Below are 25,686 nucleotides of genomic sequence, written 5' to 3'. Positions count from 1 at the left end.
TCCCTGGGAGTAGCAAAAGGCCTTGTGAGGATCGAGCCCCCTACTCCATAATGAGAGCAGTCTTTGAACAGATTGATTATGTCCATGGTCTACCAATAAACTAACATACTCCATGGGGTGAATGAGTTTCTTCCTAGAACACAGCAGTCATTACTTCAGTAATTAGGTAATTTTAAATAAATTACAATATTTAAATGATTTGATTATCTGCATTTTTACTTTCCTTACACAAATCAACCCCTGACAGTTTGTTTCATTTGAGCTTTAGCATTTCAAACAGTATATTCAACTGTATTCCAAAGGACTGATTTAATGATCAGTGCAACTATTTTCATAACTTGAAAGGCAGTTATGAAATGGAGAATCTCTTATCTTCTAAGATTTGGCAATATTATGTTACAAATGATGTTCAATAAAGAAAAATGAAATCTTTGGAAAATGATCATCTCTTTTTTTTGCTATAAAGTGGGCAAAACAGTTTTTAAAAAGGAAAAGTGTGTTATACTTAAACCAACTATATCCTGAAAGTTAAAAGAAAAAAAACTAAACACAGCACTAGTCATCCTATTGTGAGGTTTTTGCCTCTGAAACTATAGTAAAACTGTCTCGAATGCACATATTAACATGGCCAAACTTAGGCATTTGACAAGGGCTAACTTCATGTTGTCAAGTACTGTGCCAGCAACAAAGAGTCTAGGGTATTTTAAGGCTTACGTCCAACTAAACTATTTCATTTACTTAATTAAAACCTTTGTGTTGTATCCTTCCACCCAGTTGAAAAATGTACATCAGAAGAAAAGATAATAAAATGTTACACCTTAACTGTCATAAATTCAATCTAAAATCAATACAATAATATTTTTATTTTAACTTTTCTGTAGGCTTTTCTTCTTGTTTTTGTAAAATCATGGTTTAATGAAAAGTTGGGTGCTTAATACAAGGTATTCATCTCAAGCACACATACAGAAAATGCAGGCATTAAAATATCATTTATATGTTCTTCTGAATACTATAGTTTTGTATTCTTACCAAAAAATTGAATAATGTTTTAAAATTGGAGTTTATATAGAAATGTTCCAGAAATTAACTGATTCATTTATATTACATAATATAAAATTGAAAACCCTTGTGGCATCAAATTTTGTTATATGAGAAATTAATAATGATGTTTTTGAAGTCTTCATAAATTGTAATTTTCAAGTGCAGAAAACATATAAAATTCAATAGTAAACCCATTCTCTGGGGAAAATTTTTAAATTCATTAAATTAGTTTCCTATAACTTAAATTTGTTATTAGGTGTCTGTCATGGTGTACTTGGGACACCTCCACCTGTTACCATGTAATCAGTTCATTTCTCATGTATTTTAATAAGCACATGTAAATATGTTTTATTTCTTAAACAGAAGGATACTTAAGACTGTGCTAATTCAACCTGTGTTGGTGCTATAAGAGTCCAAGGTATGCAGTAGGCAATTAGCAGCAAAATATGCCTGATAAAAAACACTCACTTTTTTATTGATATAGTATGGGTCCAGATCCTCCAGTGGCTCTGACACCATCCCGGGAGGGATGTCTCCATAAATAAATGGAAGGTTCTTTCCAGCTTCCAAGTCACTATTTGGCTTTGGGCCATTTTCGTCATCATCCTTCTTGTCTGGTTTGGGATTCTTAGCCTTCTCTTCTGCAATGCGCCTTTCAATAGCCGCAAGAGATTCTCTGGTAAAGAAGTTGAAGCTGTCAGGTCCTGGTGGTACAAGCACTGTTTGCTCCATCTTGTCATCCTGCACATTTTAATCACCATTTACTCTTCATATGAAAGTCCTGAAAAAAAGAATGCTGGTATTTTAAGGTGATTAAGAGAAGACAATATCCATAAACTCTTACATTAAATATTAGAGTATTGAAATTTTTGTGTTTAATTAAATTGAAATGTAATTACTAAATATGAATTCTTTTTTTGTAGTAAGAACATTTAATATTGGATCTAACCTTTTAACAAAAATTTTAAGTGCACAATAACAGTACTGTTAACTATAGGTACAAACTTACACAGCAGATCTTTAGCACTTATCCTGGTTACTTCAGGAATGAAAAAAGCCCAGTAATTTGTCTTAAGCAACAATTTTTTCTTCAGCAAATGCTGAGTGTATTAGAGTCCTTGATATAACAACATTGGAACAGATGCAGATCTGAAAAGCAGCGGCTCCTCGTTTCTCCCTCCCCCAGGCACTGGCAACTACCACTCTACTTTCTGCGTCTATGAGTTTGGCTTAACAGATGTGCTTTCTATCTAGGATTTTGTTAAGTGTACAAACCATGTTTACTCATTCTTGTGCTTTGCAGATACAGGAACTGTGCCATAAGTTAGGAAAGTGGTTCAAGTCTGGCCTTAATTAAAGTACATCAGGCTAATATACCACCATGTCCCTAATGGGCTGTTTACTCTGTGAGACCAGCAGATGAGGATGGAGCCCCATGGAGACAAGGGTTAGCTCATCAAGAGGATGAAATGGAATGGGATCCATCTCTAAGAGGATACAAAATCCAACCCTCTAGCCCCCACTAGTGACTCCTGGCCAAGGAGTTCAGGAGAGTTTGCTGCAACCAGATTTAATGATCAAATAGCCATTGCTGTCCTGATTGGGTGTTCATCTATTCCGAGTGTGGGACAACCAGAACTGTGACCTGCTCATGTCATTACACATGCTGAGACTGGCTTATATGAACACATACAGAAAGACACAACTCAACACAACAAATGCCATTGATATGACTGAGAATAAAAGACTAGACTAGAAAGTAATTACCAGATTGAGTTGTGGTGGAAGAAGGCAGCTAAAGATTCAGGAGATGGAGGGGTTCTCCTATTTCAGGAAAAAATAACAAGAAAGAAGACAGGATACGACAAGCTCAGTAGGAACTGCACTGTTTTTTTTTTTCACTAAAGCAATAATAATATTCTTGCTGATACTATAGTCCTAGTGTGCTAACCATATTATGAGTACCTGAGGCAAAACTCTCAACTCCAGATAGCAGAGTCAGACCTGATGTGATGCCAGAAGCTAAGTCCCAAATGTATTGTTTTCAGGCATATTTAATATGAGCTCAAATTTCATAGATGTTACTGAGCCAAAACTTCCCAGAGCCTAAGCTACTGCTTGGACACGAGATGTTTTGGGGACACTGCATTAACTCATTAAGGTCAGCAAGCTACAATCCAGTTAATTGCATCTTTGGTGTATATGAATTGCAATAATAAAATTGCAGCTATAACTATTCTGTGAAGAGTCCTATAGGAACCTCAAATTTTATTGAAGGAGGTTTCCATTGTTGTGAGGTTTGTGACCATGTTTTTCAGTGGGTGACCAGAAAGAAGGGGGAATTTAAGTCTAAATTTTTACCTTCAGTTTACTGAGTTATCTAACAAACCTTTCAGAGCTTCTTACAACCTACCTGCAATCACTGAAATAATAAAAATCATTACATCAGTAAATTTAAATCAAAGGAAACTCTACTTCTCCAACACAACATCAAGAAAATAATGTCATTTACTTACTTGGAAATAAAAGTTTATGGATAACAGATTGATGCATTTTTCTCACAAGGAAGGTATTATGGCAGAGATGTATGTATGGTTTTTAACTAATTAATTTTTTGATAGAAAAATGTATAAATGATATAAATTCAAACCATTTAACAAAAATACAGCATAAATTCTCCCTTCTATCTTGTTGTCCAGCACTCAGTTCCAGTTCTCAAAGGTAACCACTGTTATCTGTTTCCAGCTATTCTTCTAAATATGTAATAGGTATACACTAATGGCATGAGCATACGTACACATATTCTATTTAAAGACACACACGCAGTATCTTACTATAAAAACTGTATTGCACTCTGCATTTTTCACTTAAATGTATTAGAGTTCATTCCTTTTCAGTTTTTATAGTTTCACCTCTTTCTTTTTATTGGCTTCATACTTTTCTATTGTTTGTATGTACCATAATTTATTGAATCAATTCCCCAGTAATGGGTATTTAGGTTGTTTCTAACCTTTTGCTATTCAAAATAAAACTGCAATGAATATATTTTGTACATATACTTTAACACACACGTAGATTTATTTATGGTATTAATTTCTAAAGGTAAAATTAGGTGTATAAAAAGTGAATCTTTAATTTTGATATACTTGCATAATTACTCTCTATGAAGCTGGCACCAGCTGATTCTCTTGACAGCAATGTAACACAGTGCTTGTTCATCTCCATCCATACTACATAGGGTTAACATAGTTTCAACACTGCCAATCTGACTGGGATAAAAATGAAGTCATATCATAGCTTTAATTTGCACTTGTTTTATTATGAGAAAAGCTGAACTGTTTTTCTCACCTGCCTAAGAGTTACATTTTCTTCTCTGTGACTGCCCATTTGAAGAATAACTCAGGTTTTCATTTTCTTTTCCTTTTTAATCTGTAGCACCTTTTTAGATACAACATGAACCACATAATTTTGTGATATGGGGCCTTTTAAAAAAGTATATATTCTTTGGCTCTATGATGTTTTTGTGCTGCAGATTTAAAATTTTTAATTAAAAATTTCAGAATGCTAGTGTGATGATCTTACCCTAATTCTTTGGCTTCTAGATTTTGTGTGATGCTTAGGAAAGTGCCCACGTCCCTGGAGATCCTAGAGGATCATATCCTATATTGTGTTTTCTTGAACTTTTAACATCGTTATGGTTTAATTTTATAAATTTAATTGTGTAGCCTATTTGGGATTTGTTTTCTCTATTAAGTGAGGTAGAGATCCATTTTATCTAGTAGTTCCAACATTTATTACTGAATAAATAACTTTTCTCCACCAATACACAATGTTACCCTCAAAGTATGTTAAAAATACGAATATATTTATTTATATAAACCCCAAACTCAGCAATACACTTTACAAAGTAATCTCGGATGTATTTCCATTAAAGATAAAAATCAACATTATTACTTAAAAATTTTCTGGAAGTACAAATCAATACAATTAGATATAAGCAATAATTGCTTTTTAAATATAAGAATAACGGAAGTAAAATTATAATTACTTGCATATATAGGATTATATGCCAAGAAAATTCAATAGAAACATCATGCAAAATACCTACAACCAGTAAGACAATCAAGTTGTGTAAGTTGAAAAGTAACATAAAAACTCAATAAATGTACTTTATAGGAACAAAACATATTTACAAATACAATGGAGGAAAAATAGAAACTTTCTCACTAAGATTGGAAACAAAGAAAGGATGTTCCCCTCACCACTCTTTTCCAACATCATCCAGGCAGTCCTGGCTAATACAATGAGACAAGAAAAGGTATACATATTGAAAAAGATAAAATAAAAGTGTCTTTATAGCTGATGACATAATTGTCTATGTAGAAAATCCAAAAGAATGAACAAAAAAATTCCTAGAATATGCATTTATAGCAAGGTTGCATGATACAATGTTAATAGACACAAGTCAACCACTTCCCTATATACCAACAATGAACATGGAATTTGAAATTAAAAATCACTTATATTACTACCCTACAAAATGAAAAATGTATAAATATAACATATTATGTGCAAGGTCAATATAAGGAAAACTATAAAACTAATTTAAAAAGTCAAATAAGAACTATATAAATAGAGAGATACTTCCTGCTTAATATTATTGAGATGTGAGATCTTTCTAATTTAGTATCTGTTCGTCTACTGACCTACAGATCAATGCAATCTCAATGAAAATTCCTGCAAGTTACTTTGTGAACATCAACAAACTGATTCTAAAGTTTACATGGAAAGATGAATAACCAAGAAACAAAGCTTTATGACTGACACTCCACACTACAAGACTTATTATAAAACTGCAGTAATGTCGTGGCTTGTGTGCTTCAGCTGGTTGGAGTGGTAAGCCAAAAGGCGCGGGTTTGATCCCTGGTCAGGGCACATGTCTAGGTTGTGGGTTGGGTTCCCACTCAGGGCACAGACAAGAAACAATCAATTAATGTTTTTCTCTCACATTGATGTTTCTCTTCCTTTCTCTCTCCTCCCTTCCCCACTCTCTAACATCTATAAACATGTCCTAAGGTAAGGATTAAAAAAATACATGTATCTGAGCAAATAATTTTTTTAAAAAACCACAATAATTAAGACAGTGCAGTATTAGCAAAATAATATACAAACAGAGCAACAGAACAGAATAAAGAGACCAGAAATAGACCCACATAAATATAGTCAACTGATCTTTGACAAAGATCAATACAATAGAGAAAACAGTCTTTCCCAACAAGTAGTGCTGAACAAACTGGACCTCCACAAAAAAATAAAATAAAATAAAAATCTAGACACAGAACCTACTCCCTCCACAAAAATTAGCTCAAAATTGACCACAGACCTAAATGTAAAATGTAAAACTATAGAATTCCTAAGAAGACGAATTAGGATCAAATTTAGATGATCTTTGGTTGGCAATAACTTTTAAATGAACACTGAAAGCACAATCCACTAAAGGAATACTTGGTAAGCAAGATTTAATGAAAATTAAAAACATCTGCTCTGTGAAAGACAGTATCAAGTAAGTAAAAAGACAATCCACAGAAAATATTTGCAAAAGCAAAGTGGATAAAGGACTCTTGCCTGGCTAGTAGCTCAGTTGGTTAGAGCATCGTCCTGATATGCCAAGGTTGGGGCTTCCATCTCCAGTGAGGGCACATACAAGAAACAATGAGTGTGCATAAATAAGTGAAACAATAACTCAATGTTTATCTGTCTCTAAAATAATTTTTTTAAAAAAGAACTCTTAAACTCAACAATAAGAAAACAAGCACCTTGATTTAAAAGTGAGCCAAAGCCCTTAAGAGATACCTCATCAGAGAAGACATACAGATGGTAAATAAGTATATGAAAAGATGTTCCACATCATATGTCATCAAGGAAATGCAAATTAGAACAACAATGAGATACCACTACACACCTAAGAGAATGACCAAAATCCAGAACAGTGACAACACCACTTGCTGGCAAGGATGTGGCAGAACAGGAACTCTGATTCATTGCTATTGGGAATGTAATACAGTCATGGAATGGTACAGCCACTTTGGAAGACAGTTTGGCAATTTCCCACAAAATAAAACTTACTCTTACCAACAATCCAGCTACTGCCATCCTTGGTATTTACCCAAGTGAGCTGAAAACTTATGTCCACATAAAAACCTGCACATGGATGTTTATAACAGTTTTATTCATAATTGCTAAAATTGTAAGCAACCAAGATGTACTCTAAGATAATGGATCAGCAAACTGAGGTACATACAGGCAATGGAATATTATTTGGTGCTAAAAAGAAATGAGCAATCAAGTCATGGGAAGACATGGAGGCACCTTACATGAACATTACTAAGTGAAAGAAGCCAATCAGACTGAAAGCCTATAAACTGTACGATTCCAACTATATGACATTCTGAAAAAAGTAAAACTATGGAGACAGTATATGCAGTTGGCTATCTAAGCCAACTGGTGTAGTAAATAAGATAAAGTAAAAAGTAAATAAGATAAATAAGATGGATAGAAGAATTTTACACTGACAGACATGCTCACTTCAAATACAAGTATATAAAATAATAAGTTAGTTCAGACACTGGAATTACACTTATATGTGAGCAATTTAATCCACATTATAATATCATCCAACATTAATGAAAGTGTTTCTTCAACTCTAAGTATACCTTATATTCAAATAGTATTAAAAGCAAATCTTATGTTACATATAGGAATAAAAAATTAAAAATAATAACTGGTTAAATAAGTGTACTTATGGAATATCTAAAAACTGTCAAACAATTATTTTTCAGTAACCTTATAGAAAAAAATTCTCAATTATATTTGAATCCTGTACATACTTTGCTGAAAACTACAGAAATAAATCACAAATTTTCCATTCACAGCTGAAAGGGAATTCTACTCTTTAGTGTACAAAGTTATAACTGAATGCATCAAATGGTCCTAATTTATGAAACTATTCCTCATTAGATGTGGGAAAGAGGAATTTGGCATACATCTTTCTCTTTACATGAGAACCAGCTTTTAAATACGCATTTTGGTTGACAGAGGAGCCCTAGTTTCTTTCAAAAGAGATAAGACAACACAACCTTCTTGGTGAGAGAAGACTTCAGAGATGACATATTTTAATGATGAATAATGGGCAAGCATTTAGACAAAATAGAAAAGAAAACAGAGAGAAAAAGAGTCTCACACACATACACACACACACACACACATACACAGTAACCATGGCTAGAAAAAAAATAACAGAAAGTGTATGTTAACAGTTAGAACAGCAAATCTGAAAGATTAGAAAAAATACTGGGTGTAGTGTACAGGACCACAGAAAAATGGAAGAAGAATTTTTTTAGAAACACAAGCAAAACTAAAGTAGAAATGAATTATATAAGAACTCCTAAAGAAAAAAATCCGAAAGAAAATAAATGGAAGTCAAAGACTGTGGGAAAAGAGGCTGTAAAAAAGGAAAGTAGAATTTGTGAGTGGAAAGAAACAGCAATAGTGCAATCAATGCTAATTAGTGTGGGTGAAAGAAAAGAATAAATGTGGAAAATTAATTGGGATGTACAAATAATAACGTAAAGAAACAATATAATCTGGGGATATCAAACTGATATAAGAAAGGAGTAGCTAAATCAGTAGCATCAGAATGATGTTTTAGTTATACTATACATTCTTGGGAGGGCTCTGTAAGATCAAAAAGTTACTAATGACAATATTCTGACTATTTTTAACATTTTCTGAATTCATTACATATATTACTACAATAAATGTAATACTCAGGATGTGATTTTTTTTGTTTCTGGATATTTCATATCCCCTTTTTGCAGAGATTACACACGTATTTCATGTTGGACTTGAGAAAGCATGTAGCACAGCCAGAGGACTCTGTTCTCAGTTAGCCCAGAGAGCAATACGGTTTCGGTCATCTTTGTAGTGCAGTGGAGATGCTTCATTAACCTAAGTTTAACCCAGAGGTCTCACAGTTCAGGTTGCTTTGGGAGTTATTTTCCACCCAAATAGAAATACCTGTAATAGCTTAGAATGGAGCATTTCATTTCCACTGTAGCATTTTACACAAAAGTCTTAATCTTGTTAATGTTTCTGTACTTGAAGAAATTCCACCTTTTATGTTAATTACTATGCTACATCTTTGGGGAGCATATCAGCCATGACTCCGGCCTGGGTGGGTTGGTCTGCCTAACTCTGGAGTTTGGTTAATGGCCCCTGAGGGTTTTCACACAAAGCCACACTCTCCAAACCTACTTTTATGAGGTTATAAGATGTTACGTATATGTCTTAGTCTTGTGTTTTATTTTTGTCTGTGTTCAGAATCCATGTGAGAAGGAGGGATGGATTCTCTCCTTCTTAAAAGACTTCAAACATTCTAAACTTTTCATTCTGATGCCATTGTGGATTTGGGAGGGCAATAACATTTTTGAGTTACTTTTCATGGGATTTTTTTTGTTTTGTTTTGTTTAACAATGTCTTCAAATTCCACGTTGTTTTTAGTATTAAAATAATTCCATTCTCCATCTCCCTCCCCCAACAATGCTGAGCCAACTCTCTCATCTTTTCTTTTTCAAAAAAAGTTTTTATTGTTGTTCAATTACAGTTGTGCCCATTCCCCCACCCCCATTACTCTCCCCTGCCCTGCCCAAACCCATTCTCCCACATTCAATCCTCCCACTACACTGTTGTCCTTGTCCATGGGTCCTCTATACATGTTACTTGATGACCCTTTCCCTTCTTTCCCCTGTTATTTTCCTCTTGCCTCCCCTCTAGTCACTGTCAGTTTGTTCTTTATTTCCATGTCTCTGGTTCTATTTTGCTCATTTGTTTGCAATTCTCTCATCTTTTCACTCAAGCTTCTACTGTTGCCATTATGACCTATTAAGATAATTGCTCTTACTTTATGCCTTATTTGACCCTGCAAGAAATTTGCAAGGAAAAAAAATCAACTGACTAATTGATGAGTAAACTAAATATACTGTCTTAGGTTGTCATAGGTTGTGGCTTTTAAGTGTGTCCTTACTGACAAGAGTATGTAATGTACAAGTATTCTGATGTGGATGTGGAGCCCGCCATGAGAGTTTTCAACACAGGCTTTCAGGAACAGAAGACTTAGTTTGTTGCAACCTCTGAACTTCTGAAATGTTAAGTGAATTACTTTAAGAAAATCCAAGTAAATCATAAAATCAAAAAAGCAAACACTGAAAGAAAAGTAATATATCATCTAATCCATCACTCTCGTTTAATAGAAAACAAAGTGAATCAAACATTTGACATTTCTTTAGAATTTGTGTACTTCCTACTTCCCAAATAAATATGTGATTTGTCCAGCACCACAGAGCTTATTAATGATCGAAATGGAATCAGAAATTTTATTTCCTGATTCCCAAACAAGTGTCTTCCAGTTTCTAACAATTCTGAAATAACTTTTAAATAGTTAAATGATTTTAAATAAAATGTACACAAATATAACACAGATAACCTTATTAAACTAGTATGTACTCAATGAATTATATTCCTGGGAGAAACACAAAACAAATGTAGTAAATGAAATATTTTGGCAGAAATAGAGACTATCTTTAAAAATCTGAACAAAGAATCCCTAGTTACCAGTTCCGAAGAACCTATGCACCCCTATGTTCATAGCAGTGCTATATACAATAGCCAAGTGATGGAAACAGCCTGAGGCCCCATCAGTAAATGAGCGGTACAAAAAACTGCGGTACATTTTCATAATGGAATACTATGCAGCAGAAAGAAAGAAGGAGCTCCTATGCTTTGAGAAAGCATGGATGGTAATAAAGAATATTATGTTAAGTTGGCAAAAGATAATTACCATATGATCTCACCTATAAGAGAAACTTCATGAACAAAATAAGCTAACAAACTAGCACCACTGGCATGGAAACATGGGACAGACTGAAAGTGACCAGAGGGGAGGTGGGTGGGAGATAATGGTGGAAAGCAGGGGAAGGGACTAGTCAAAGAATGTGTATGAATGACCCATGCACATGGACAGCATTGTGGGAACTGACTGTGGGACCAGGGGGTGGGATGGGTGGGGGAGGGCAAAGAGGGAAAAAGTGGGACAACTGTAATAGAATAACAATTAGAAAAATAAAAAATTAAATAACACCATTAGTTGCACTCTCATAAAAAATAAAATCTGAATTCAGGAGAAAAAAAAATGCTCATAATATTTAAATTTAGAAATTGTATTATACAGGTTTGAAAACAGATAAACTATATTTCCACAATATATATTTTATTTCTAAAAGTTTTAAAAGTTTTGCTAAACCTGGTTATTTCTAGTTAGCAACTGAGCAGATCACTCTACCTAATTCACCTGCCCTCACTTAATCTCCCCCCAAATTTCCTAACACTAAAGTTGTAACATGGTCGTACATTATTCATGTATCTTCACCACTTCATATCATATAATTTGAGGTGGGGAAAATTCATGTATCTGCAATTCTATCTTTAAAGGGGTTTGATTTTCATGTGGAGGAGAAAATAGAGACTCCTGCCAGAACGGATGCCAGCTCCTTGTAGAGTCCCTTTACTATCCTGGGGACATAAACCATCTGGGGATGGCAATTTGTGGAGAAGTGTTTGAGTTGATCTTGTGGTGTTTCTGCCACCCACTTTACAAAAGACTGTGACTGCCAATAATAATAAAAATAACTAGGTACAATGCTATTCTTACAGTCTTGATCTCACATAACACTTTTTTTAATACCCAAGAAAAGAACTGCTTTACATAGATTTTCTCAAGCCTAAAAACTGTTGTTTTATAAATTTCTTTCTAGAACTAATTTAGTTTGGTATCTTTATTATAAAAGTCTTTGTTTCATTTAGTTTTTAATAATATCCATATTTAGTATAATAATTAGGGATTAACTAAACAACATATTTCATACACGTATTTAAAACATTTATATTCTTTATTAACCATATTGCCCACCTCTAAATTTCCATACTATATGCAAATTACACTTAAAATAGGACCACATATCTGACATATATTTATATCTACATTTGTGTATTTTAGAAGTATTTTCAGGACATCCTAATAATAAACTACAAACTACAAAATTCACTCAATCCACTACTGCCTTTGCCAATCTAATATCAATAAACTACTTTGTTCAAATTGAATACACAATTAATTACTCTGCTGAATAGATGGTCTATACTTCAGATACTAATGCAAAATTAACACAAAGAGTATGATAAAATGTACTGCATGGTAAACTAAAATAAAACACCGCATTCTAGGCATGTTTGGAATCAAGAAATATGTAACACACCACTTTTTTATTAATGAAATTGAGCAATTTAGGGCATGATTTTGCCTCACTGTATTAGTATTGAATTAAATGTTTAGAAAAACAAAATAGAACCTAATGTTCCAGTCATATCATTTGAAGTTAACTTTGAATATGATACTCATTTGGAAAAATGTTTGAGGTCATATTTGATGAATTTAAAAAATTAATAGAGTTACTCAAATCAGTTCCAGAATGTGCTTTACCATGCATATGGTGTTGCAGCCCACTGGCATATGCTCTTGCTTCACGCAGAACTTTCCTACACAAATGTAGTTCTTTTTCCAAACAATTAATTCATTGATTTCTTCTTTAGGCAGAAAAATGGGTGGGGGGGGGGAGGGAGAGAGAGAGAGAGAGAGAGAGATCCGTTTGTTCTTCCACTTATTTATGCATTCATTGGTTGATTCGTGTATGGGCCCTGACTGGGGATCAAACCTGTGACCTGGGCATATTGCGGCTATACCCAACCACCTGGCCAGGGCTACAAATTTAGTTATCATGGATATTATCTCATTTTAATCCTATTTTTCTTTGCTGTATGGTAAATTTTGTTTGGCAAAATAATTCATTGGGTCCAGTCTTATGTGCAATTCCGATTTTCAGATTATGCCTTTATTAAAACATCAGTTTGTATCCCAAACTCCAGAAGCCACTCAGCCCAGTAAGACATATCTTAAACCTAACATATTTATAAGTAAAAATGATGCTTTGACAGTATGAAGTACTAAAATGTGCATGCCCTCACTTAGACTGAGAGCCACAGCCATTAGAAAGTCATGCAGTGGCATAGTTTATTACAATATAAATTTGTGTGTGCTCTTTTTATATTTTTTTCCTTTACCAGTTCAAGCAATTTGAATTCTTGGGTCTTTACTATCTCAGGAATTTTAGTAGAGCAGTAAAGGGAAGCTGTTTAAAGTCTATGCTTCTCTCTTAGTAAAACCTTAAATGCATTAGAAATATGATGCTAGAGTTTCCAGAGAAGGGGAGACTGGGGGTAGAGCTGCAATGGCTAAGTAATGAGAGTCTGTAGATGGGGAGGGAGATGCCAGTGTCCTAGGCAGGCTATAAAATCTCAGAGCAGAGGCTGGGAGGCTAGATCCTTGACAGTGAGGATCTTAATTCTACTTAAAACTTCTATACACTAAGCACCGCAGAGCTCTTAAGGACTTGAAGCAGTTAAAGGGGCACTTTGGTGGTATTCAAGTGGAATACATGAGGTCTGTCCAGAAGGTAATATGAACAACAGAGACATTTTTGAAGACACAAGATGCAAGAAACATTGTACATAGGACAATGATGCCTCTATCTCCTTCAAAGTAGACCCCTTGGGATTTCGCACAGTTCTCCCAACAGCCATCAGCTGCCCCATTGTATTTTCCTGAATATCGTCAATGGTCTAAAATTTCTTCCCTTCCAAAGATGATTTTCATTTTGGGAAAAGCCAGAAGTTTCAGGGTGCCAAAACTGGGCTGTAGGGGGACTGAGTCACCTGGGTGATTTGATGTTTTGCCAAAAAACTCTGCATGAAACATGATGCATGAGCAGGCACACTGTCGTGATGAAGCTGCCAATTACCCGTTGCCCACAGCTGTGGCCTTCTGAATCATCTGAATAGCTTCTGCAAGGTAATGTTCAAGCTTAACGCAAAATTTGATGGAGATTCATTGCTCTCTTCACTCAGTTGTGTTGAATGTGATGGCCACACAGTACACATGCTCACTGAATGGCGTCTGCCACATCCTGCTGACTTGTACAGTGAGGTTGTCATTATTCATGCATGCACATTCCAGTCCACTCTCCTTGGCTGCCAGGTTACATCAATGTCACACAAACCATTTTTGCTATATTAACAATGCTGGACTTTTCCCAAGCACACCTTGTATGCTCAACCATTTGCTCCCAGGAAGGGATTTGCATATCTCCCGCAAGTGCCATGTGACTTGCATGCTTTCCTGGTGGGCGGGGTTTCTGCAATATACATCCTTGTTCTGTTGTTGTTTAACTATGTGACATGCTTTGTCCACTGGAAGAACACAGTCATCAGTCCAACAGAAACTTTCAAGGCAATGTTGTGGTGCAGCCCAGTCTCTTGCTCTTCCCTCTGCCCTGACAATGGCATGTATCAAAAGAGGCTTGCTCCTTCAGCCTGGGTCCTGGAACAAGAAGACACGTGGAACAGAGCCACCAGAGCCAAAGGGCAGCCACTAACGGATTTGTAAATCACTGAGACTTCGGGGTTGTTTGACACAGTGAAGCTAACTAACCTGTCAGTGAAAGCCACTAATCAATGACCAGATAAGTAAACTGATTAAACAAATAAGAAAACATACTTTCACTTAAACATGTAACTGAAATTTAGTTGTGCTGTACTTTATTATGTTCTGCCTTTAGTCCTGCCATGAAGAACATGGTATCATTAGGATGTTTTTTTCCTTACAGGGAAGACCATCTTACAAAGTAGGAGGATCATGGATAGCCCACATTATAAACCTTGGGAAAATCAGGAGCTCTTCTTGGTAATCATACTCAGAATAGTTTAAGGGAATTGCTTTGACAACCATGATTAGTTTGTATCAAGAACACAGTAATGGCCTTAATTATAAACAAGTTATTGCTCTAGCTGGTGTGGCTCAGTAGATTGAGTGCTGGCTTGTGAAGCAAAAGGTCGCTTGTTCGATTTACCAGGCAGAGCACATGCCTGGGTTGCAAGTCAGGTCTCCAGTTGGTTGCATGTAAGAGCCAACTGACTGATGTTTCCTTCCCTTCCCCTGTCCCTAAAAATAGATAAATAAAACATTTAAAAGGAGATTAAAAATACAAGTTATTTATGTCAAATTCTTTAGTAAAGAACTCTTCCATGTTAGAAACTAATTTTAGTTTGGTAGGTCTTAGAGATTTGGGAGGATATAAAGAGCAGAAGGCTAATTGCTCATGGTTGTGTCTGCGGTTGCAGATTTTGAGAACCTGAGTGGAAGTGAAAGGCTCTAAAAGCTGCAAGCAAGCCTTACAGGCCTGTTCAGCCAGGATTGAGGAAGGCACTGCCTAAATCCGGGGTATATTTGTCAGGTTTTGAGCAAAGTGGATTATTTGGAGAGCAGAATGTGCATTAGCCAGCCTGGCTCATCTGCTCACTCTTCCCTTCCTTATTGCTCATCTTTTCTCACCCAGGTCTCCTGAGTCGCCATTTCTTTCTTTTCCTCAGCCCCCATCTCACCGCCATTGCTCATCTTCCTCACAATCCCCACCCTCCCACTGCATTTGTAGAAATGTCAGAAGTGCACTCAATTATTTTTTTGTAAACCACTGTCCAAAAGTAATTTAATATAGACCCCAGAAAGATACAGCCAGAATGAATGCCATTACTCCTTCTGCCCTCTCTCAGCAATGCGAGTCACTTGTGCTGGCAGGGCTGGTAAAGGTGGGAGTTGTGTGGCTATAAGTAGCAGCCAGCGGAAATAGTGCTAGAGTCAGCATTTGTCCTTTTAGTGCTGTGGGAATAATGGGAGGGAGAAAAGTAGGCTTATTTGTTACAATTCCCCTTGAAGAAAAAAGGAGCCAGCAGTTGCATTTAGTGTGCGATTATCTAACTACCACCCTGTACACCTGAAACTAATACAAAATAATATTGAATGCAAACTGTAATTGAAAAATAAAATTGAGAAAAAGAACATAGACTAGGGAAAAAATGAGATACTGAGAGAAAATTGGTAACATTCCCCCTTTGTAACTATCTACCTTGGTAACCATTTTGGTGAAATAATGCAGTCAGTGTGTAAACCATTTCAGGACTCCTGGCATGCACGATTAGACTTCATTCCTGAGAACAATATAGTACCTCTCTTTCGTATCATCATTACTGGGTGTCTAGGTGTTACAGGGTGCAGCCAAGGGGGGGGGGACCCCAAATGAGCATTTGAAACGGGGTCCAGAACTTAAGATGTCCAGGAGATTTTAAGATGTCTCCACCCCCCCACCCCCCCACCCCACTCTAGCCCAGGGTGTGGGTTGGGGGAAGGGATAAATGGAGCAGGGCCATTGAGAGCTGTTTTGCATAGCAACAGCCTTGCAGCTACCCTCTGGTGTGGTCATTTAACATATCTATAGCTTTTGGCTGGTTGCATGGATATGTTAAATAGCTGTGGCCATGCCCTGAGCCAGGGGAATGGAAGTAACTTCCCCACCAAGACGTGACTGGGGGCAGATCCCCCAAGCTACAGCGCCTGCGTGGGAGCTCGGAGAGGATTGGCTCCAGGACATGGGGCCACACCTGCCCTGACTCACGATGGCAGCCCAGTAAAGCTGGAAGAATTCTGGCATGTGAAGCCAAGTGTGGGAGGAGTCGGAAATGAGGCTGCAGAGGAAGATTGGCCGCGGGGATTTAAAACCCAGACTTGGCGGCCATTGGAGGGAGAGAACCTTGCGGCTTTAGTAGGATAGGGAGGACCTCAGCCATTGAGGGAGAACCATGCTGCTTTAAGAGAGAGAACCACCCGGCCTTGACAGAGTGGAGACTCCCGCAGCCCTGAGAGGGAGAACCACGAGGCCTGGACAGAGCGGGGACCCCCACAGCTTTAGAAGGGGAACCACCACCTGGTTTTAGCAGAGATCCCGGCGACTCAGTGGAGAGTGCCGGGAACCCAGGGATGTCTCCCAGTCGAGATGGAGTATTAACTGGGAAGAACCAGAGGACTGCCTGAGCCATGGACTTCTATTTCCTTTCCTGAGATATGGTACTCTGGACTGGGCAAAGGGGGAAGGAAGGAAAGACTGTGTGTGTTTATGGGTGTTTTGGGGGACTTTGGGATCTTTGATAAAGACATTAGGTCACTACTTTAAGTTAGTATAGCATTAAATAAACATTTCCTTTCCTTTTCACGAATCTCTAGCATTGAGAGATGTCTTTCCTCTGGTGGTGGACATAACGGACCCGAGGCCTTCTTTCAATAATAGTATATTGTCTCAGGCCCTCCTTGTCTGTTCTGTAACATAGGCATTAGTGTTTTTAAAGTCTCAGTTATTTTTTTATTGTTTTTATGACTTTCACCCTTCACTCCTGTGAATGTTGCCTGGACAATTTAGGGTGCAAAATAGTGTTGTACACAGATCTGGGTTAAAGTCACCCTCTACCTGTTATAGTTCTATCTGGACTTAGTGCCCACCAACTGATGGTTATCACAGGTTTGTATAGAGTAGACACCGCCAGATGTCCAGCGTGTCTGTCACAGCAGATCCTTAGTCAGGTCTCTTCCTGTCTGGAAAGTATATGGGTCCTTCATACATCGGTGTTAATTAATTTAAAGTGCTGCTTGCTTTTCTAACTTATTGCTCAGTATTAAAGTGGGTCAAGTAAGTTAGACTGAGGGTCTCCGATTTCTTTTTTTGGTGGAAAGAGGTAGAGTGTGGGGTTGGGTAAGAACTGTTCACTTCAGTGGAAGGACACCTGTGGATGAACTATTTTTAGTGGGTATTTTCTGACCAAATTATCCAAATGCCAAGGAGCGACTGACTAAAAGGCTGGAATGAGGATTGAGTGTTAGGTAGTAGTGCCAGAGAAAACTCACTTACTCCAGAATTATTCTTGAAGACAAGCTTAAATAATGAGGGGAAATCAGTGGTGGGATTTATTTTTCAAAAATGTATAATGGTAAATGTTAAAACCAGTGGCAAGCAGATTTTGACAAATGGTGGAGATATCACAATAAACTAATGAAACTATCCAAATTCACATTTTAAAAGAGAATCATTTTCTTTGGGGAGTAGGTAACCATGGTTATTTGAATTAATAAAGGATTGGTTTGCATTGAACTTAGAGGACGAACATCATTTACAAAGGGTAAATGAGTACTGCATTTGTGTGTCCTATGACTGGGTCACAGAGCAGGGGCTGTCTTTCCAGGGGAAAAAAAGCTTCCTTTCTAAGTAGTGAAGATACATGTTCACTGTCATCTTTCCACACAGTATCCAGATGAATGCTGGTGGTTAGAAACTCAATGTTACCATGAAACAAACCAAACTCCTACCTTTGACTTCCTTAGCTCCATGTTTGATGGATTAAAGGAACAATATATGAAAAAAACACAATTTACTTAATATACAACAACCTTGCTGATAATGTTTCCTATGAACTTCAGTGTATAAAGCAGTGTTCTCAGATAAAACATGGAAGTTTTTTTTTTTTTACCCCCAGCATTTAAAGCTCTGTCTTTGTGCTACCTAGGAAGTACAATGAACTTGTTAAATATCAACCCACCTCTGAAGTGAAAAAAGCAGCTGTGTTATCCTAGTTCCATTTCAGAAGACTCAGAACAGTTCCTGGCCCAACAGAAACAATAAATGTTTCTTGACAAGATGAATGGTAGAGGGATGGCTAGACAGAGCTCTTTAGGAATACTAGATTCGTCTGGAAAAAGTCCAGCCATTGTTAATGTAATGATAACAATTTAGCGTCACTGATGTAAACTGGCAGTCGAGGAGAGCGGACTGGAATATACATGCATGAACAATGACGATGTCACTGTACTAGACAGTGGGGACAGTAGAAGCCATTGAGTGAGCATGTGTACTGTGTGGCTGTTGCATTCAAAATGACTGAGTGAGTAGAAGTACTCTGCATCAAATTTTGCATTAATCTTGAACATTCCTCCATAGAAATTTGGATAATTCAGAAGGCTGCAGCTATGAGCAAGTGGTGATTGGCAGCTTCATCATGACAATGTGCCCACTCATGCATCATATCTTGCGCAGAGTTTTTTGGCAAAACCCCCAGACAGCCCAGATTTGGTGCCTAGTGACTTCTGGATTTTTCCAAAATTAAAATCATCTTTGAAAGGGAGGAGATTTCAGATTGTTTAAGAGATTCAGGAAAATAAGACAGGGTATCTGGTGGTGACTGGAAGAACTGCGTGAGGTCCCGAGGTGCCTGCTTTGAAGGGGACTGAGGTGTCATTGTCCTATACACAACATTTCTTGTATCGTTTATCTTCTTCAATAAATGTCTCTTTTTCATATTATGTGGCTGGAAACCTTCTGGACATGCATGTAACATGCATATAACATACAAGATGTGTGTTAATCGGGCGTGTATTAGTAAGGCTTCCTGTCAACAGTAGGCTATTAGTAGTTAAGTTTTGGGGGAGTCAAAGGCTACACATGGATTTTTGACTGCGGGGGGGGGGGGTTGGAACACCCAACCCCACGTTATTCAAGGGTCAGCGGTTTTGTCTTGACTACTCACTGGGTGGGAGACAGACTTTTTTGTATAAAATGTAACTATGTTGTACATATGACATAGTTACAAGTCTTTTTTTTTCTTTACCTCCAATAACACCCAAAAGAGTAGTATGTATTTGACAGACCCTCCAAATATTTTGGTTCATATTTTGGACAATTGCTCATTAAAATTCATGTTTTAACCAAAATCTCCCAAACATATTATAAATTCCAAAATCTAATATTTTATATTATTTATTCATATTGATATTTGCTACTCTTAATCAAATAATCTGTTTAATATTTCATTTTCCTAAGATTTGTGTTTACGATAACACACTTTACCCAAATTACTCAAATTACAACTACATTCTACTTCAGATACTAACATTTTATTGCACCACAGGCTACACGAAACATGTCAGGCCATAATGAGCTAACCTGCATTAAATTTTTATTTTTTGTCCACTCTTGAACAATGATTTTTATGGGAAAGCACTAAACCGATCACGTCATGGGGGAAGGTATACAACGCAGAGCTTTGCAGCTACATCCTGATGCAGTAGAGAGATACTGCAGGGAGTTGGAGAGAAACCATTTCTTTCCAGAGTGGCACAGCTTGCTTTCCGCTGAGACAAAAAAGAGGTTTTCTTTTCCTTTTTCTTTTTTAAATCCTACATAACTAATCTAACATTAATTCCTTTAAACACTGGCCACGAGAATTTATTTACCTTGGGAAATTGTCCAGCAAGTTTTAGAAATTAGAGACATGGCACTTTTAAATATTTAACCTATCTAGTAACCAAAGCAGAAGGGCCTTACAAGAGGGACTTCGATGCTACTGATTTGAAGAATGAAATGGGTGCTGAATTTATTGTATGATTTATTTAGTCTGAGGTTCGTTTTCAGCTTAGAAGCAGGGCTATGAAAGCATCAGGGACTAAACAGCACTGGTAGAAGACATTAACTGAGCTGCAGAGAAGGGGCTGACTGTCCTGTTACATTTTGAGGCATTACTCAGCACTCAGCATTTTCATAAACTGACAAATCTTGCCAGCTGCATAAGCAAGTCAAGACCCTTTTTACTGCTGCTCCATTATTTGTTTTTCCTCCAAAGAGGAAGGAGAAAAGACAACTTCAGCATTAAGGAAAAGGCAAATCGTGCAAATATTCAATAAGAACTAAATCAACGCAGTCTTTTGAGTCCTATATTCTCCTCCAACTCCCCCAGAAATATATGCATAATTACATTCGAGAACCAAAATGTCTGCTACACTGTGTCTGGTAAATGTTTCTTTAAATGAATGAATGAATGAATGAATGAGTGTATGAATTCATAATCAGTGGCTTATCCTAGGCCATCTGCTCAGTGCACAGGTCATAAGATAGTAACATCACTTCTCTCCCATCTTATTCTAACACACTTGTTATCACCAAACAAACAGAACTAAAACATACGGCCACAATGAAATTTTCAGAGTTCATTCAGATAAAAATTCTCCTTTCTCTGAAATCCAAGAGTGTGCCCTGACTGATGTGGCTCAGTTGGCTGGATGTTGTCCACAAAGTGAAAGGTCACCAGTTTGATTCTTGGTCAGGGTACATGCCTAGGTTGTAGGTTTGATCCCCAGTTGAGGTGCATATGAAAGGCAACCAATTGATGCTTCTCTCTCACATCAATATTTCTTTCCTTCTCTTTCTCTTTCCTTTCCACTCTCTCTAAAAATAAATAAATAAAATCTTAAAAGAAAAGAAATCCAAGAATGTGACATAAAATTGTAATTAAGTATAGATTTTTATACTGGTGAACTAAAATTATATGGCATATTGCTTGTTGTTTTTCTAACGAACACTGAACTTTGAGGATGTAAACTACTGCATTCATAAAAATCGTCTAGGAAGCTCTTTGAAAATGCATAGTCTAGGGTCCCACCCCAAGAGTTGGTTTTAGAGCTCTTAAGTTGGGCCCACAATCTGTCCAGGTGATTAGAACATAGGGCCTGTACTTCACCAATGGGCAAATATTGAGAAACAATGGTATAGAAGAATGGACTGAGTGAAGCACCCTTAACAAATATCAAAAACAAGCTTTTGGTACCTAAGGAATTTAGTTAATTCATGTAAATACTGGTTTGTTGATTAGAGATAAATTGATGATTCGATTCATTTAAATGTCAGAAGGGATCATTTTTGACCCAGAGATTTATTTTCTTACCAATGAAGGTTTGGTGTTACAATCACTACATTTAAACAAGAATATCCCAGATCAAATTTTGGTTCTAATTCTTAATAAAACGGTGATAGTTAAATAGCTTCTTGATCTCTCTCAGCTTCAATTCTATCATTTATAAAATGTGAATGATTGAACACACTTTAGGAGTGCCTAAATATATTTGTGGAAATTGTGCCCCATGTGTAATTCATGCTGAAAGATGAGCCTAGAAAACCGTGCATGTATCCCTCACATTCCCATCCCATTCCCATGACCAGAGCCTGACAGGTTAAATTAAGACACACCATGGGGGAACCAATCCCTAAGCTTAACTGAGCCAAGACCATTCTCTTTCTGGGGAATATTTACACTGGAGTAAGACTGAGTGAGTCAGAATGTTGTGGGAACCTGAACTGAGTGATCTAAAGTTGAGGCTGGGAAAGTGATATCTAGCCATGAGCAAGCAGAGGACACCAGCCAAAACAGAAAAAGAGAGATAAGCAGAAACAGAAAGTGAGTGTGCAACCACTGAGAAAACGTGGGCTGTTCTGATCTGGTTCTTGACTTCTCAGTGCCTTTTCAAGCTCTTCATGGCTTAGCTGTTTTGGTCAATGGGATTTCTGATTGTATTCTTACAGTACATAACCAATTTTACTTATACTGGCTTGAGTGTCTTTTTATTTCTTGAAATTTGGTCAGTGTTCCCTGGCCAAAATTTTAAAAAATGTAAAAGGGCTCATTCATAAAGGTTCTTAAATTTTAACTGCCCAATTTACAGAGGAAAAAAATGGGGCTTCAAGAGAGTTACGAATCACAGATGAACACACTAGCCCCACTCTGAGAGTTTGTGGGAAGTTTGACATTTGCATTTGGGTCTATTGTTCCACAGTTCAGTGCTCTTTTTTAAAACCAGAAATTCAGGCAGTAAGGCTGATATTTTATTTGAATCATTTATTGTCCATACATGTTTTCTCACTGAGAAATAGAGTGATCTACTTTTTCATAATAGTAGTCTAAAAGAATCCTTCCAGGACATATCTTCCTCAAAAATAGTCGTTAATATAATTTCAAGCACTTGGACATATATTTAGTTGAAATCTCGGAGTTCTATGTAAGAAAGGATGGAAAAAAATTGTTACCCGGAAAAAAAAAAGACAGCCACTATTATTGCACCTTAAACATTAAAAAGAATAACATTTGGAGGATGACTGATTTTGAGGAGAATGGTATACTGATAGGTCTGTCAGATGCATAGCCTACCCCTAGAAGCTCTGACCTGCAGAATGAGTTGAGTGGTTGAAAGTGTTCTTTTAAATGATCAATTTAGATCTTGTATAATATCTGCCAGAGAGAACCAGTTTTAGTACAGCTGACACTAAGTTGTGCTCATAATATTAAATTGTGCCAAATTTATTTTCTACATAAAGTCACAGCTTTACATGTTATATAATCTTTTGGCAGAAATAAGGACAAACATTCAGAATATGGCACTTCAAAATTCAAAGAATCTTGGTATAAAAATATCTAGTGTTTTATGTTTCAAAGTGGAGCCAGAAAATAAGCTGGATATGGTAAGAATACCAGAAATTTCTATTCAGTTGGCACAGGCCTATAGTTGCTAGGCATACATGTAGTAGAATAGAATTTAACAAAAAATAAAAAAGATCATTAAATACCAATCGGCCAATCAATCAATCACCAAAGAAACTATTAAACTGCAACTATGCTAAGTTACATAATCAGAGACTGGCAGTGTGCTCCCTTTAATCATCAGCTTTCCTGGGCAGACAATGGTCTATGTAACCCACCATGTTCCCCCACCCTGTCCCTTTAGGGGTTAGAGGTGCAAAGCTAAACTCAAGGTCCAACAACACTATTATACTTCAGCACCTAGCAACAACTTTGTCATGCTTTTTGGCTTTTTGTTCTTTATTATTTTGATTTATACTGCATTTGATATTGTAATTCAGATCAAATCATTTTTGGAAGTAGAAAAGAAATAAACCAAATGAAGCTTTCTGTTGCTACAATATATGCCCATTGCCAGCGAGTTATCTTTCTGGTGATAAAAGATGCAATCTGGTATTCTCCTAGAGACAAACTTGCATACACTTAAAGGTAGGTACTGTCTCCCTTTGTTTTCTCTTTACCAAAATGAAAAGTTTTCAGCCCAGTATCATGAATACTATATAATTATTTGCATTGTTCATTTATTCCTTTCTGGTTTCTTCCCCATGTCACTAATCTGCTTAGACACTCCAATAGAAAAATGGTAATAAAATAGCATAGAAATGATGCTCGACTTTTGCATCCATTTTCCTTAGTACAAATGACTGTCATCTTTTAGTAATAGGATATCTCTTTTTATTCAGCCTGTATCTTTACATAAATAAATTTGACAATTTTAAGAAAAGATTGAAATGATAAAAATTGATCTTTGCATGTAAAAATATCCTATGATTCTTCTATTCTTCCTGCACTTAATCAGAAACAATGTATTTGTTGATTTACTATTAAACAAAAGGGCCTTGTTGATTCCACCAACTTGTGACTAGGTTTTCCACTACCTTGTTCTTTGCATAATGTTTTTTATTTACAATATACCACACTTTGTCAGAACTTTACACACTAGAGTCCCTCTTGGCTTAATGAACCAGTTTCTAAAAGTTTCAAGGGGATTCAGCTTCCTATATCCCTCAGAGCTATTACTATCATTTCCTACATACCACTTAAACTTTTATTGTCAATTTCAACATCTAGGTCAGTAAAAAGTTATTCAACAGTAATATTCTCTGGATTGATTTCAATAAAGTGTAATTGCTATGTTTCTCCAGGATATCATGAAATCATTGTTAACCATTCTGAATCACTTGCACATCCCCCTAATAGCAATGTGACTCAGACCAATGTTTGCAGGAAGTCAACTTCAGAGCTATTCTAAAGATCACAAGAATATATAATGCCCATTCCAGCTTTTGTTTCATACTGAATACATGTCTTATGCATATTCATACCATAATCTTTTTAAAGGTATATATATGGTAGTATTTATAATACACATTCTTTCATAGAAAACTTTTTGACAATGTGTATTGTTACCATCAACAGACACTAAAGTTTAACTTTTTGTGTGTGGTGATCTTTCATAATTCTGAGATACAAGTTGGGAATCAATGATGAAAGATCATGTACAGATATGCAAAAGCTTCCCTGAAGCACAGATAAGTGATATCTATTATTTTTATTTATATATTGATTGATTGATTGACTTGAGAAAGAGAGACAGATGCAGAGAGAGAGAAATTGATTTGTTTTTCCCTTTATTTATGCATTTATTGGTTGATTCTTGTATGTGCCCTGACCGAGGACTGAACCTGCAACCTTGGTGTATGGGGATGACACTCTAACCAGCTGAGCTGTCCAGCCAAGACACATAGTGATCTTTATCTGTACTATTTTTGGTGACTATCCATTTCAATATAAGTATGATTTTTATAGTTTTTCTTTGCTTTCTTATTTTTAAGATATTTAAGGATATTTAGTTAAGATGACATTCCTAAAGCTCCTTTAATCACTTTTCTCAAAGACAACCCCCCCAAATTTGCCTTTTCATGCAGTTTATCACTAGAACAAAACTTTGTACTTTTGCAATTACTGACAGAAGTCTCCTAAAAATGCTATATACTTTTTTTGTCTTATTGTTTAATATCTTACAAGTATACAGTAATTATATTTTGCTTCAACTTTTAGTTGTTCTCTTCCCTTCTTGCCTAGAATGGAATGCCTGATTCTAGAAATCTTCATCCATCTCCACCTCAACCTCTAGTCTCT

General features: G+C 36.4%; 1 protein-coding gene across 1 annotated transcript in view; it reads right to left on the bottom strand.

Annotated features, from left to right (window-relative positions):
- The window catches only part of LOC123827779 (sodium channel protein type 1 subunit alpha-like), a 112,217-nt gene that overhangs the window by 74,431 nt on the left and 12,100 nt on the right, over positions 1-25,686 (bottom strand). Inside the window, 1 exon segment of the mRNA XM_045852276.1 lies at positions 1,510-1,822. Within this exon segment, the coding sequence (XP_045708232.1) occupies positions 1,510-1,773 (264 nt within the window). The 5' untranslated portion in view covers positions 1,774-1,822.

Source organism: Phyllostomus hastatus, unplaced genomic scaffold (genome assembly GCF_019186645.2).
Source record: "Phyllostomus hastatus isolate PE091 unplaced genomic scaffold, TTU_PhHast_1.1 phas_contig_1, whole genome shotgun sequence".
Lineage (NCBI taxonomy): Eukaryota > Metazoa > Chordata > Mammalia > Chiroptera > Phyllostomidae > Phyllostomus > Phyllostomus hastatus.
This window is presented reverse-complemented; position numbering and strand designations above follow the sequence as displayed.